Raw genomic sequence first — 16,847 nt, 5'->3', positions numbered from 1 at the left:
TTCAGGAGCGTTCCACTAAAACACAAACCGTAAGTGATAGTACACAGCTTGAAAAAGCTCCAGAAGAAGCTGTAAAGCGAAACGTTGAGTGTCTAATTAAATAAAATCAACAATTTGGTGTTATAAGGTCGTTTATTTCTAGTACTAAAATGTCTTCTATATACCAATATGCACTAAATAAATTAGATAATTAGTATTGTATGATTTGCATCTAATTCTTCGTTAAGCTGTTGAATGAAAAATTTCAATCTCTACTACTGGTTTTCTAAGGATGTTTAAGCTTTTCTTTTCTTTACTAATTGTTCTTAGCATTAGTTTGGCGCGATAGGTATATATATTAGAAAAGAGCCATTTAGTTTTCTTAGATGCTGCGATTTATAGTTTTGTTTTGTTTATATACAAGCATCACCAAAGTGGAAACATGAACCTGTGGATGTTAGGATAAAGCAACTTTCGCATCTACGTTTAGAGTGTTCGGCCACTGGTTACCCTATTCCCACTGTTAGATGGACACGAAATATAGGTAGGGAAAAAGTAACTAATTATCATTTCCTTAGTGTGTTTTTGGTTAGTGTATTGATGTTAATTGTACGTTTCGCTTTCTTAAATATTGTAATTTGAGGAATATTAAAGTAAAAAAAAATATAAATAACTCCATTAATTAAAAATATACACACTGAAACTAATTCAGTTATGCAATTGATGTTGAAAGGCCTCCTCATACTCTTGACTGTTCTAATTCCTGGATTAAAAGTAGGAACTGAAAAAGGGTTTTTGCATCTAAAGATTAAAATAACAAAAAAGTGATAAAATGCATTTCTCAAAATATAGAATCTTCCTTGGACAATCTTTCTGCGACAAAGTTGTCTGAAGAAAAGTTGAATGTTTCGTATGATGGAAAGGCAGTTCTAGAGGTTAAAAGAACGACAGAAAAAGATGAAGGAAATTATATATGCACAGCAGACAACGGTGTTGCTGAACCACTACTCAAAACTGTCAGAGTAACTGTTATAGGTAAATTCTTATACATTGATCTGGAAATAAACAGATTCATTTTTATTATTGCTATAATTGTTATTAAAATCTATACTTACAAATTTTTCCTGAAACGTTTTTAGAGACACTAGCATGAGACCTTACAAAGAAATAAGTTCTTGTTCATTCTTGGATTTGTTCAAGGCCCAAAGAATGCAAACCTTTGAAACTGATCAAGAAATGATGAAAACATTATGCGTGTTTCAATATATATATGTTTTGAATTTATCAATGATATGTTCAACAAATTAATATTTAGTTGTAATGCTTTATGCTTGGGAACATAGTATATAATCACTGTTGCATATAACGTCTAATAAATATCCTCTTTACGATTTTATTTCTAACCAACGTTATTTATGATAATCAAAAGTAGACTATTTGATTCCGGTTGGTGGTGCTACCGTCAAAAAGAAGCCCTTTGCTTTGTTTAGTGAACCAGTATGTATAATTCTCTGACAGATGGTTGCCAAGGGGGAAATATCATTAGGCAATGATATTTTGAAAAGTTTTGAATTTACCTCTTATAAATGAAATTTTAAATTTTTTAGAGAATTTCAAATTTATCACTCCAACAAGGTTGGTACTGAAGTCTTATTGAGAATCTAAGAGTCTGTGTTCGGTTGGTTGCAACGTGCTAAGCAATGGAGTTCGAAACGATCCAAAAGGCTGTGTTAATGGCGTCTGCTTTGCTGCTAGTTGCAGCCCCAGCAAAAGGTAAGCATTTAAATTCGAAGAATTGAACAAGTTTAGTTATATAGCTAAGTTACAAAATTATAAAATAAGATAATTACATTAGAATCGAAGTGAGTAAATTAGAGTATTTTAAAAGAAAAAAAATGTAATTTTATTGTATAATTATGTATTTAAGTGGCTGTATTTGAATAAGTGTTTATATACACACACACACACACACACACATATATATATATATAAGTATATTTATTACTGTGTATTTACCTAAGTATATACGTTTACTACTGTGTAAGATGTGTTTTGTATATCACTGCTGTCATACGAACATCCATAAAATTTATTGTGTAATTTGTAGTTATTTAATATAATGCATATGACGGTATGTTCACTTTCTCTTAGTAAATAGAAATTTCAAATTAATTTACTTCTTTCCATTTCTTGAAAATACTTTCAAAGTTTGCTTAATTTTAGTGTTTGTATGTTAGTAAAACATGCTTAGACTTAAAACAAATTTCATCATGCATATCATATAAAACCTGTATTACCAACTGTTACCGTTGATAGTTATCATGCCAAAGTTCGTAGTTTCTGGTCATTGTCCGTTTACTGAAAACAGCAAAATATAAGTTACAGGAGTCGAAAGTTATAGAGCTGAAGAAAACGTCAGTAGTTAATAATCGAAGGTTTACTATAGTAAGAAAAAAAGAAGGGGTATACCTTTAAATTCGTTTTTAATCAAATGAACAAATAGAACTTGGGACTTCGCTAACTAATTAAAAACTTATATGACTTCTTGTTCAAAGTAATCCATCAGAAATCTAAGAATATAACACTGGACATCAGACAAAGTGTGGTCTAATTACATATACGAAAGGTCGTCAATATAATTTGTCACAGAATAATGAACCTGCTCTTTGGAAACAACATCTTTACTCCCATCCATCCGATAACCAATTTACAACTCAAAACTGTCATATTGAATGAAGTTGCACTGCACTTTTAGCTGTTTACTTTTAGCTTTACAAACTCAAATTAATGAACCATTGATAAATATATGAAACATTAATGGACGTGTTAAGATTACATGCGGTCAATAGTATTGTTGCTAATTTCGGTTATCTTAACAAAAATAAAAAAAGCAATACAGATTGTGTGGTTCTTACAACTGAATATTGAAACCTACTTCTTATTTCATAGTAACTAATAAGCGCTCTAGGTGCTGTCTTAAAATTCATACTGAGTCCATGAACGATTCGCAACTATGATGTTGTGTTGTAATAACATCCTTTGTTAACACTCCACGAACTTATTCAAGTTTATTGATAGCATGTCCACAACCTTCCTAGCACTAACTGGTTAAACAAAATGGGCCACTTCTCATCTTTTTGTTTCTGGTTTTCACTATTTGGACAGCTCGACAGTCTGTGCTTTCTTCAAAGTCATTTGCATGTATTTTCATCACCATTCTACCATCAGGTAACATTACCGCTAAACTGTGGAGAACAAGAACAAAAACTGCAACCAGAACAGCAAATAAGCAAATGATCGATTTCGAAGACGAAATAGGGGTTATCATGCAATTACAGCTAGCGTAGGAACTCCCTGCTCTAAATAGTAGTAGAAATATATTTTATAACTTTATAAGACATATTAAAACAAGTTACACGTAAGAGGTTCAGAACTGCAAATGTCTTTTCACAAGTAAATGTCAATGGTATAAATATTTTCTTAGAAATGAGACACCTATGTTACATAAAATGTTTTATTTTTTAGAGATTCCAACTATCATGCCATTCTCCTTTCCGCAAAACATGACTGTTGGAGGATATGCTAAAGTATTTTGTGCGGTTCAGATCGAGACAAAACAGTTGAGTTTTAAATGGATGAAAAATGGTGAAGATTTGACTGATGCAAGAGAAAGAGTCTACATTACAAACAACATTGATTACTCAGCCTTAGAATTAAGTAATGCCCAAATTGAAGATAATGGAAATTATACTTGTCAGGTTGAGAGTCCCGGTGGCATAAGTCAATTTACTGTCGCTCTGAATTTGAAAGGTGCTCCAGTATGGATAAAAAAAACAACCGACAAAATTGTAGGAAAAAATTCTGATGTTTATCTAGACTGTTTAACCAGAGGTTCTCCTCAGCCCTCTGTTAAATGGTTTATAAAAAGAGGTAGGTTTACCAGCGTATTGGAAATAATAAATAAAATGTGTGTGATAAATATTCGAAATTGCTGTGTGATGTTCAACGTTTTTGAGTTCTTTATAAATATAATGAACGAGAGGTTAACAAAATCTGAATCATTCTTATCCTTATTGATAGCAAAGCAGGATTTTTCGTTTTAATTAATATACATATATGATACAATTTCATAATAAAATCCAAAATTAAGGCCCAAATTTATCAAATATGTCTGATGTTTTTATTTGTTAGAACTAAATCCAGAATCGCTTAAATTGTTTTGATCCCAGTTATAGTTCTTGCAGTAAATACTTGCGGAAAGAATATTATTTCTATGTAAAAACTTAAACAAATAAATGTTTGTTTACCATAAACGTATTTAAAAATACAAGTTAGCTAACATAATATGGATGCATTTATTATTGTTCTTTTAAGGAAATTCCTTCATAAAATTTTCATCCTCTATCACAAATCCGAGGACAAAATGGAAGATATTTGAGAATGGCACTCTTCGAATACGGAATTCCCAGAAGCAGGATGAAGGAGAATATTCTTGTGTTGTAAGCAATGGCATTGGAAGGGATCTTCGACAAACTGCAGTTATTAGAATCAGTGGTAGGGAAGAACTGTATTTAAATACTTAACTCCAAATTATGTAGCATCGTTTTACAAAAAGCATGTTAACCCAATAAAGTTCCAAAAACAGTAAAAGAAAAATGCAGTTATTTAGTGGTTAAATAATACATTCAAAACGGTAATTTTCAAACTTTTACACCACAAACAATCCTAAGAAAATTAAATAAATACTATTTCATTTTAAATCCTCTACACTAATTACAAAATTTCGTCTGAATATATTAAAGGAGATATCAAGCAGGTTACTCATACAAATGGCTGTTTTCCACCTTTGTTTTTCATAACAGGTATTATTCGAGATACTATATTTTGCTATTTTATTGTTATTTGAATGCGAGTTAGTTATTCAGATCAGAAACACTCGTTTCCGATATTCTAAGTTTGAAAATAAATACACTGCTTTGTACCTGCAACGAAAAACACTGTTGTATGCCCTACTGTAGGAACGAATATTTGTCCAATTTTTCTGGCGTGATGCTTATTTTGTAATAAATTAGAATGGTTCTATAATCTCTGAACTCTCTCGTAAAATACTAATGAAACCAAAATGGTATGATATCATTAAATTTAGTATATAATATTTAGTTAAAACTATTTCTCTAGGAATAATCTTTCCTATATTATGTGCTTCAAAGTAACAATACTCTTATTTTTCATAAGTTTCCCATTCTAATGAAGGAACCAGTTTGGGAAAAAAATAAGGAAAACGTAATTAATATAATATCACTTACATTTTTCTTAACATTCTACACATTTGCATATCAGATTTTTCTTTTGCAAATCTCATATGATATCTTGTTATTCTTTCAAAATGAGCGAATATATATAATTGTATACTTATCTTTACTGAATAACAGTTTATTCATTTGTTGTGTTGTTTTGTATTTTGAAATATGCCCTTTTATTCGAGAAAATCAGAAAAGGAAAGATGTATGCCAACAAAAAATTCCATATAGAGAAAGGAGTTGTTGACTGAGTTTAAATGCTTGTTGTATTTGAGTGATTTTCTTTCTCCGCTGCGGGGCACGCAAAACGCTGAAATATAGTAGCAGCCATCTTTAGGGTTTGTGCATATGGGGGTAACGCTAGGTTTCAATAGACGACACTCATATAACAACGATTATAGTTTGATTTCAGAAGAGTTGTTTATGGGTTCAGTTGATGGTATCTGTTTTACTCTGGAGATTTAGTATTGCGTATTCGAGTTCCAACTAAAATGGGAAACTATTGCGTATAGTTAACTAAATTCTCCCTTTCTTCGATTACAAGTTTGTCGACGCCATTATAGAAATAATGAACCGAAGTGTTTAATAGAGCAGATGTGCTTTTCGCGAATTAGAGAAGAAATGATGACAGTAAAGATTGAAGTTGTCTGTCTCTTCATCATGTTTCTTTTACTTCAAGGAAAAGGTAAGTCATGTTACATTTGTTAATATATTTAATAACAATATCTGCCATTTGCAGAATATCACTGAAATTCCCGTAACTCTGACTAAACAAAACTGTTTATCCTTTCCCCCCCTATTTTCTCTGGTGGTTTTACTCTCTTTTATGTATTTATTATATAAATTCGTTTCTAGTACAAATGAGGACTTTAATCTTTTGTGTAGAATTTGTGAGATCCTAACAGCTTGGACATAAATGAGGATTTGCTTTTGTTGTTGTTAAGCGCAGAGCCATACAATGGGCTATCTGTGCTCTGCCCAGCACCAGTATTGAAACTCGATTTTTAGCGTCGTAAGCCTGAAAATTTGCCGCTGGAGGGGCCAAAAATCACGATAATGTAAATTTTGAACAAAGGCTTTATTTACTTACTCAACAAAGAAAACTGATTAACAAACTGAAGAAAAGAGTTAATTTTATATACTTTCATGAAGTTGAACGTGTCTTTAACAGAAAGAGAGAAATTTAAAACTTATTGAAAACAAGGAGAAGAAACTCACCAGAAGATAAAAATGGATATTTATTTCTCCATATTACATTTTTTACTTTATGTCCTTTTTAAATGAACAATAATTTTTAAAAATCAGATATAAATCATATATTGAGGTTGATCAGTGACTGCAATTTTATTTGTATTTGCAAAGTATTATGGTATTTTAATATTTTGATTCACTAATCTGTGTTAAATTGTGGTTAACTTTGTGTCTTTTCTTTTTTTCAGCTTTTACAAGTATAAAACCCTTTGCATTTCCTAAAAATATCACTTTAGGTAAGGGATACCAGGTCATGTGTGCTGTTGACACAGGAATAGCACCTTTTCGTTTTGAGTGGTTGAAGGACAGCGTTAATCTAGACATTCAGGACAAAAACAAACGTGTACTCACTGATGAGAAATTTTCAGTGCTTGTGATTGACCCTGTTACCTTGTTGGACCAAGGAAACTATACATGCAAAGTCAAGAGTAAAGGAGGATCAGTTAGCTTTTCAACGGAGCTCTACGTTAAAGGTAATTGCATTCATTGAACAGTTAACATTGTTTTGAGTTGGAATATAACATAATTAACATGGCGCATATGGAATATTGATATTCTAGTAGTACGGCTAGCAGTAGCAGTAGGAGATGTAAATGCATATTTAGGTTTGGTGCAGGACAACTTCATAATCTCAGTTTGTTTGAAGTATACTTTAGCAAAATTGAAGGCAGTCAAAATAGAAAATGGTCGGGCATGGCCAGGTGATTAGGACGCTTGACTCGCAATCTGAGGATCGCGGGTTCGAATCCCCATCCCATCAAACATGCTCGTCTTTTCAGCCGTGGGGGCGTTATAATGTGTCAGTCAATCCAACTATCCGTTGGTAAAAGAGTAGCCCAAGAGTTGGCGGTGGGTGATGATGACTAGTTGCCTTCACTATAGTCTTTCACTGCTAAATTAGCCCTCGTGTAGATTTGCGCGAAATTCCAAACAAACCAAACCAAAATAGAAATGATCTATTATTACTATTATGAATTTTGGATGATATCCTGTTTGTCTTTATGTACCTACCTATTAATTTGATCAGGTCTTGATCCTTTACCGAAATATTAAATTTTATATTAGATGATAGGGCCAAAAGCAACAAAAATATTGCCCAGAAATTTTCATAAAGTATAAGTCAACGTGAGGTTCATTTTTACGAACATTTCTTATTATATTCATTAGAACAACTATGGTTGAATTCTCTCAAGCTCAAGAAATACATTAGTCAAAGTTATTAAGATGCTAGAGAAAAAATTATAAACATTATAAAAAGATGTATGCAAATCTAGACAATTGTTTTGTAATATAAATTTCTTTTAGTTCATAAGTTTTCAGTGACTTTTAATCCTAAAAAAAGTCAACAATAATGATTCTTGGATTTCTTTAAAGTACACCACTGACATATAAGTAGTTCTATGCTGAACAACGTTATATATATATATATATATATATATATATATACAAACTATAAAACCTGGTTACTTCTATTATATAAATAATTGATCTGCCAATTATTTTAAAGAATTTTCAGAATGTCGTTACGTATTTAGCGTATCAAACGTAGGTATTTTATAATGTACTAAAGTTCTATTAGACATCTTTTATGTTTAAACAGGCGTAGATTATGAAAGTTTCCGAACTGTTAAGCTATATTCAAGATGTGAGGATAAAGTGTTATATCTGGCTGTAAAGTATAAAGAAAGCCAGAACGGAACACCCCCAAACAAATCATTCTGTATGAATGTTGTGTTTTGTCGATATGTTTTGTAATGTAAAAAAGATAATGGACGCTGAAAGCATTATTTGATCAAACTTGATATTTTACTGAAATTGAAATATTTACGTAGAAACATACACAAATGAGCTATTCAAGCTTAATTATGATCAGAAAAATACTGTATATGATATTTTAAAATATTTTGGCTTATAGTTGCTCCTCGATGGACATTTGAACCAAAGAACTCAAATATCATCAAAGGAACCAAACTTCTTATTCACTGTAAAGCTGAAGGATATCCTAAACCATCTGTATGGTGGGAAAAGAGAAACCGTAAGTTTGAGAGAATTCTTTCTAGAAGTAAGTGCTTGTTACTAGCATTTTAATATTCTGTCTAAAATTTATCATTTTTATCAAGATAAATTTATCAAGACTGAGTAACATACAGATGGAAATTTGGAAAACAATGAATTTTTTAAGGTTTAATACTTTGACGTAAGTGCTTGATAGTGATTCTGGGATGAATTTAATTTTTGAACAAAGGAACCTGATTAGAATTTTTACTGTATTCGATAAAGAGAAAAATAATCTACAAAATGAATACATACTTTCGTGAGGTTGAACATGACTGTCAGTAGAAAGATTTAAAAACTATCTGAAGAAATAAAATGAAATATAAACACCATCACCAGAGGTCGATACGTGAATCCTTATTCCTATCTGTTTCACTGATTTATTGTTTGTAACAGTTCCGTTAACATTACTCTTGTATTTTAATATCAATTAAACCTTAAGAATTTATAGTAATGCCTTTATATAATAAGCATTATAATATTCCTGTTTGATTAGAGAATTCACTGAAAGAGGTAAATTACAAAAGTAAAAGAGCAATATAAATTAAGTTTGTTAAAGTTTACTGGAATTTATATTTGTATAATTCATGTAATACCGAAATGTGCAACACTTCACAGATATATTCCTATCTATCTAACATGCTTTATAAAACTTTGTTATTTTTTTAAGTAAACAGTAGGAAATATTGCAGTTTACATCAGCGGCATTAACAATTTCAGAAGAAACTACAGGGCGGATGCAGGTGATGGAAAATGGCACCTTGGTAATAACTGAAGTTCAAATCAAAGATGCAGGACAATATTTTTGTTTGGCCGACAATGGAGTTGGAATTCCACTGAAAAAACAAATATTGATTGATGTACTTGGTACGAATATTAAAACATATAAGGTCTTTTACGTTGTTATTATAATTAATATTTGTCAACAGATACTTTGGTACAGAAAGAGCAAAAGTACCAAATATGTTTATTTTTTGTACAAACTACAAATATCAATGTTAAAACATTTTAGATGTCAGATTAAATGTCAATGAACGTGAGTATGTTTGTTTTCTTACGTGTAAATGTACATAAAAGATGTCTGTGTTAACCGTCCCCAGTTTTGTGCTGATAGATTTGAAGGAAGGCAGCTAGCCAACAGTAACCCATCGCCAACTCCTTGGATGCTCTAATCGAATAGCGCGATTTAAACGCCACTCTTATAACGCACCAGGGATCCAAAATGCGGAGCACCATTTTTTGCGACAAAAGGACGCGAACCATGAAACTTAAGATACAGAGTTTGGGACACTAAGTTGAAAGGAATAGAAAATATAAATAAAGCCAACTTGTATTCTTGTACAACTGATCTTCTTAAAAAAAGTTATTTTGTTGTTGTTGTTGCGCAATTAAGATGTAAGGCCATTGCTACAATAGGTTTTTGTATTCCGTGTTTTTTAAATATTTTTATGTGAAGTTACAGATATGTGTATTCTTCAGTATTTGTGTGTGTGTGTGTTTATATAGCAAAGCCACATTGGGCTATCTGCTGTGTCCACCGCTGATTTTAGCGTTGTAAATCTGTAGACTTACGCTATCTTCATCATTTGTAACTCAATTAGACCGTTGAATTTAAACTCATAAAAACATATATCAAAACCTTAACTAAAATCAAGGAATAATAAAGCACTCGGACGATAAACAATTTTTTTGGACCATCTAAGGCCTCCATATTTTTATAAAATCAAACCGTACTTATTTTGCCGATCTCTTCATAGATTTTTTCTGCAATTAAATCTGAATTCCTTTTATCCTCAACGTCATAAATATTCCTTCCATCAGTACACGATTCATTTCAAAGTTCTTATAACGTAATAGTATAATTTGTACATATAAAACAGATTTGCTGTCTTTCTCTATTGACCAAAAGAAATATTGAAGACGTTAATGCGTTGTAAACGAAACGTTAGACATGATATATCTACTTTGTTCAGTTATCATATCGATGCTGATATTTTGGGTTGTGTTAAATGATTCGAGGTATTTTACAGCTATTGTATTCTTTTTGTCTTGGGATATCGAAATATCTCGAATGATTTGTTAAAAAATAAAACCTTTTTTACCATATTTAATGATAATTACTATACACATAAATATAGAACAAATGTGATAGAAAGGGGACTTTTTTGTTTGTTTGAATTTATACACAAAGCTACACAACTGGCTATCTGTGCTCTACCCACCACAGGTATCGGAACCCGGTTTCTAGCGTTGTAAGTCCGCAGACATACCGCTGTGCCAATGGGGGGCGAGACTTTTTTAAAATGGAAACCTGATGGAAAAAAGTTAGGTTTACAAACTGAATATTTCATTTAACAGTTTCTTTAGCGTTTTCTATTTGAGAGGAAGGAATAAAAATGCAGCAGACTTTATGATTTGGATATTAGTTAAAGCAGTACTTTATACTGCCACTGAAGGGAAATGTGCAGTTTTCATATAGAAGGTGAGTGTTCTTGATAAAATGAAAAACTTATGTTTCAGGTAGAGTTTCATCTTTTCACTTTAAACTTAGAACATATTCGTTGTTAAAAAGTGTCATTATCTTTATTGATTTATTATCTATAAATATGTTGCTTAAAGATAATTAATGATAATGTAATATTATTGGACTGCATAACAAGCAGTTTATTTAAATACATTTTTTAATGCCTAATCTCCTGCATTTCTTAAGCTTAATATAAGAAAATAGAATAACATAAGCTGTAGCTGATACCTTTAGATACAAGATTTGACTTAACATTCTTAAGCTTGATTTGCTCTTTGTGAATGAATAAATATGGTAAAAGACATACGAAATGTAGAACGACAAATATGTGACTCAAGTACATCGGCATGACTTGTTACATGGTTCATACATCATATAGTTGACCTGTTCTTAAGTTTGGTATAGTTGTGTGTGCTAAGTTGTTAACAAACCGTTGCATAAAGAGCACATGGAATGTGAAGGAAAAAATTTGAAAACAGATAACATGTTTGATGTTAATTGTACTACTTTTTCGACAAACGGTTGGATAAAGAACATGTGAAATGACAAGGGTATATGTGAGAACAAATTAGAAATAAACTATTTGGTATATGAACCAACAAACAACTCGTGTCGATGATATTTCATTCACAAATTTGTGTTTTTACTTTCCATGTGTCTTTTAGGATATATTTTTTGTCTTTTTCTTGAGCTAATTATCACATCACTATTAGCTTGATGTCAAGCGTAAAGATGTTGAGGCAAGTATAGAATGTTTAAGATATGTAACTAAGTTTGAAATAGGTTGAAACTAATCTAACTACAAATTACATATAAATCTAAGAAAACTAGTAGTCATTGTACTCAACAGATGACTTGTTTCGAAACACTGTAACTCATAGAAGAAGAAGAAAAAAACATTTTTTCATTGTGGACAATAGGAACAAAAGAGTTTTCTACCAAAATAAAGGATCCAGACTTTTCTTACATTATTATTATTGGTTTTGATTTCTGATGTCCATGGAAAGTATGGTAAGTACAATTAACTGTATTATTTTGATGAGAAGTGTTTAATTTCACATGATATGAATCTGAATACATATGTGAACCCACCATATTTCAGTAATTTTCGAAGTATAATCTTATTTCATTGACTATTGTATATTTTTCTGATCTAGCTTAACTGTTGAGAAATTTTATATAAATTTGAATTAATCGTTAAATAATAAAATAAACTTAAAGATCTTAGGTTTTCCAATTTAACATTTTGATATCATAACAGAGCTAATGTACTGTTTCGGAAGATACTTTATGGGTTAAAACTATTACTTATTTAAGTTTAAACTCATGAGCTTTAAGAATTAAAATAGGTGCGTAAGTTTTAGAATCAAACGATTCCCTTAAAAGTTAATTGGTGAATGCAACATTCGTTGTGTTAATAAACCCTAATACATCATTATGAGAAAATGGACAAATATTTAATTTCGTCACTAACTATACATTAATTAATCCCTACCAGGGGGCGTAGTTAAGAAGATAGAATTCTGTGGTAGGCTGAACGATCAGTAGCAAATGCTTTGTTATGATTGTATTTTAGACGAAATGATTCGAATGGATACATAAAAGAAAATTATTGTAGTTTTAGTGTGTAGTGAACAGTGATGTTTGGATATATGCAATTCTTGTGAGCGATAAACAGTATTGTAGAATATTCTCTGGTATTGTATTTACTACAATCAACCATGTTTGTCGGTACACTGAGTTTGTTGCAGATATGTATTGGAACTATTCTCGGCCATGTTGGTGAGTCCTGCTAGGCTAATCTTTCATAACTGAATTCGAATTGCGGGGTATGCGTTTATAGAATTATAAGGAGTACTTAAAACAGTATTGAATTATTTTATCTGATATTCCGAAATAATTATGTAAAAAGTGAAATATAAATATTATATTTTTTAGCCAAAATATGTAATGAAAGGAAGTTAGATGATGACATTTGTGTACATGTTTTGATTTATACATTCGAAATTACCTTAGTTATTTTGCGCGATTTGCAAAAATGATCAAATCTATAGCTGATAAATGAATTAATTTTTGGCAAAATTTATTTAAAGATGATAGGGGAATTCACCAGTTCAAGTACTTTACTATATTTCCTCTTACATACTTGTCTATTGTAACTTATCCATGATGCTTTACTTGCAGGATGCCTCTACTACTTACCCATGAAAAATTAATTGTTATATTTACTTGTTTACAATTTTAAACTTGGGTTAAATGGGTTTTTTACATACAACTTATTTTATATCAAATTTCATTTTAATTTTATACATTAATAATGTTCTGTAAAGTATATTTTATAGTATTGTATTGCTTTAATTTCTGTGTTTCAGATGGATTGGCTATTTTACCGTTTTCTTCCCCAAAAACGTTACTGTTGGTAAAGATACCAAAATATTTTGTGTTGTACAAGATGCTGGAGGAGTCATTTCTTTTACTTGGCTGAAAGATAAAGCTCCTTTGAAGGAAGTTTCTAATAGGCTACAGATTGAAAATCACAGTGATTATTCGATATTAGTTTTTGATCCAGTTGTTGCTGAAGACTCCGGTAATTATACCTGTATGGCTAAGAAAGAAAGTGCCCAGGTTCAATTTTCGTCTTACTTGGAAGTTACAGGTCAGACATTTTTGTAGAATTTATGTTTCTGATATATTGATGTGAGTAGAGGCAAATTAATACACTTAATTTTTTGTGTGATTTAAGTTCGTTTTTAAGGATAACCAGGAATCATCTGATCCAACTTTAACTGATCACTCAACTTATAAAGTATGAATTGTGAAAAAACTTGTAATCAACTATGTAACAATTTCTATCATAATTGCTGCTTAAATTCTACACTAATAGATAGAGTTAATTATAGTTAGACTTAATTAGGAGTAACAGAACAACTACAAATAGTCTCTATGGACATTCTGCTCTATGCCATCAGTTGGATACTCTTGCTGCTTGCAGATAGATATGTTTAAGGTTTTTAAACGCGTATAAATATATATTATTTTAATTAAACTTGAAATGTCGAACTAACTTCTGAATACAGGACCAAGTTTTTATCGCTATTATTTTCTTCCTCAATTTTTGGCAAAATAAAACACAATAGATGACTGATTGTATTCTATTTTTGTCCCTTTTTTGAGAATTCAAGGGCTTAGGCTTGATTGAAAAATAATATTTTGCAACTCTTAATCAAAGCATTGAGTTTAATTAATGAGAAATGATGTTTGCAATATGCGATTTTCTTATCTGTGTTTCCATTCAAATAAAAACAAATCACCAAAATGTATTGTAATTGCAGTCTTTACTCCAGTGAAGAAAACCACATTCAAAAATTCAGTAGATTATGCTTAAATTTAATGTTTTGGAGCCAGTTAAAACAATGATTCTTAAACTAGCATTAGAAGAAAATAAAGTGTAAGGTAGCAAAATATACATATTTTCGAATTTTTAAATTTTAATTAAACAACTAGGCCAAAAGCAACTAGTGTCGCATGTACAGAACAGATAAATGTTGTATATTTATTTGTTTCGTATATTCACTCAAAGCTACACAAGGGCTACCTACGCCAGCCGTTCCTAATTGTGAACTGATAGACTACTGGGAAGGCATCTAGTAAACAGTATATATCTCCAACTTTTGGCTACTCTAATCAGATAGTAGTATTTGACCGTCACTCTAAGAACGCACCCACTGGCCTAAAGTGCAAAACGTATTTTTTGGGCAACGGGAGTCGAATCATAAATCTTTGGATTTAAACCTCTAGGCCTCACCTGACAGACAAATAAAACTATGGTATAAACATAGAATGGAATCGATAGTGGAAAAGTATCTGCGAGAATAGAACTGGGTTCTGATAGTGAATGATGACATAGTGATTACAGCAAATATAGCTTTGAAACAGAAACTGTTTTACCAGTTTATATAATTTTAAAGTAATATTACTTTCTATAATATTTCACCATCACTGTTGATAATATAAGAAAAGCAGCAACTGGAAATCACAACAAAAATAACGTTTTTAATTACGTGAATGAAGTACGTGCAGTTGTGCGGAAAGAGAACTTGTCTTCCTTTCTTCAATAATTTCATTGCAAAGTAGTTTTAACATAATAAATATAAACCAATATTAATATCTAATACTGATTTAATTTTTCTTTCGTTTGTAATAATATTTTCAAAACAAATCAAGGAACAGTTTGTATATGCATAAATCTTGTCTTGGAAATTTTTACAGTGAGAAGGAAGACTACTGTAATCATGCTTTGAAATGTTGCCAAACTTTTCTAAATTTCTGTTCACAATTATCAATTCTTGAATATCACATCCGATTTAAAGTCACAACTTATCAATAGAAACAAAAAACTGCAAAGAATATTTTACAGTTTAAATTACATTCGTATTGAAGACATGAACAACTACTTCACAAAATGTTTTATCGGTTGTACAGAATAAAACTTGTTTATTTTGGTCATAACGTTCCACAAGGTTTACCTGGTATTCATCAGGTGAGATACAAGAAACGAGGTTATCAGAATTTAATTTGAAATGAGAGAATCACGTGAGTATATATATATATATATAAACATACTAATCTACAAAACATGTGATTTAGCAATTGTAAACCTCATAAAGTATTTTATCAATGAACTCTCAAATATAGAAATGTAGCTGTAAGGGGTGAATTAAGTTATTGAATTTGTTCTATACACAAGAGAGAGAGAGAGAGAGATTAAAATGTATATAAATGAACACCTTTGTATTTGTTAAGGATAGGGTTTTGTTTTTTATTAACAGGGCTTCCTTTATTTTTCGTCTGTTAATGTTGTCTTCTCTGCTGAGGAATTTAACCTTAGAAGGATCAAAAGAATGACTGTTCCTAGATATGTGTTCAAGAACATAAGATTGAGATTTTAAATGTCCCCGCAAAGGAGTGGAAAGTTGTCTGTTTCATTCACCAATATAACAGCTTTTGCAACCCGTACATTCTATTGCATACGCATTTCCTGAAGTATCATTGTCTATGTAAATTGTACTTTAATATCACTTTTATGCTTTCTGACTGTTTTAACTAAATTTATTTGATAATATGAAAAAAACTTGGGATGACAGGTAAAAATAACAAACGAGGATATCTGCTGAAGATGCATCTTCTATGTCAATTATTTCTAAAGGAATCAATTACCTGATTCACAACAGTTTCTACATTGAAATCTGAGGTTGTCATTTTCTTTTTAGAAACATTGAGGTTGGAACTTATGATTTTATTTGTACAAACAGCAGTTTTTAATACACAATTTTTATGAGTCCAGTGTGAGTATTTTTGTCTTTGTAATAAGAATATTTAGGAATTACAATTTGTCATTAACTTCTTTTATCTTCACTCAAGTACAAATAATCAAGATATTTCCTTAAATATACGAAGTTCTCTTACCCGAAACCTAGAGTTACCCATTTTTCTTTTCCTCAAATTCCAAAAAATGGTCGTATTTTACCCGTTCTTTATGCCTTTAGTTCAAGAACTTCGGATCTTCTCGACAAATCATACACGCTTCCTGGGCATTTTCTCATTACATTGATCATTCTAAATGACCAGCGTCATGTTTGAGGTCTGAAAGATCATTTAAAACCTTACCACTAGAAAGAGAATTATTTCAAATGGTTTGTTTGTTTGAATGGAATTTCGCACAAAGCTACACGAGGGCT

At 30.9% G+C, this 16,847-nt stretch overlaps 1 protein-coding gene across 6 annotated transcripts in view; it reads left to right on the top strand.

Moving 5' to 3' along the window:
• The window catches only part of LOC106456999 (Down syndrome cell adhesion molecule homolog), an 81,938-nt gene that overhangs the window by 2,177 nt on the left and 62,914 nt on the right, over nt 1-16,847 (top strand). The window contains exons 3-6 of one of the 6 annotated variants that reach the window (XM_022382798.1): nt 404-523; nt 832-1,014; nt 3,505-3,909; nt 4,354-4,533. In XM_022382798.1, coding sequence (XP_022238506.1) covers nt 404-523; nt 832-1,014; nt 3,505-3,909; nt 4,354-4,533 — 888 coding nt within the window. Of the gene's footprint in view, nt 1-403; nt 524-831; nt 1,015-1,551; nt 1,753-3,504; nt 3,910-4,353; nt 4,534-5,637; nt 5,965-6,718; nt 7,004-8,445; nt 8,566-9,305; nt 9,453-12,665; nt 12,892-13,481; nt 13,766-16,847 lie in introns of those variants that run through there. The other 5 variants (XM_022382806.1, XM_022382812.1, XM_022382804.1 and 2 more) reach the window with 5 other exon arrangements.

This window comes from Limulus polyphemus, unplaced genomic scaffold (genome assembly GCF_000517525.1).
Source record: "Limulus polyphemus unplaced genomic scaffold, Limulus_polyphemus-2.1.2 Scaffold279, whole genome shotgun sequence".
Classification (NCBI taxonomy): Eukaryota; Metazoa; Arthropoda; class Merostomata; order Xiphosura; family Limulidae; genus Limulus; species Limulus polyphemus.
Note: the sequence above shows the minus strand (reverse complement) of the source record. Positions and strands in the feature narration are given on the sequence as shown.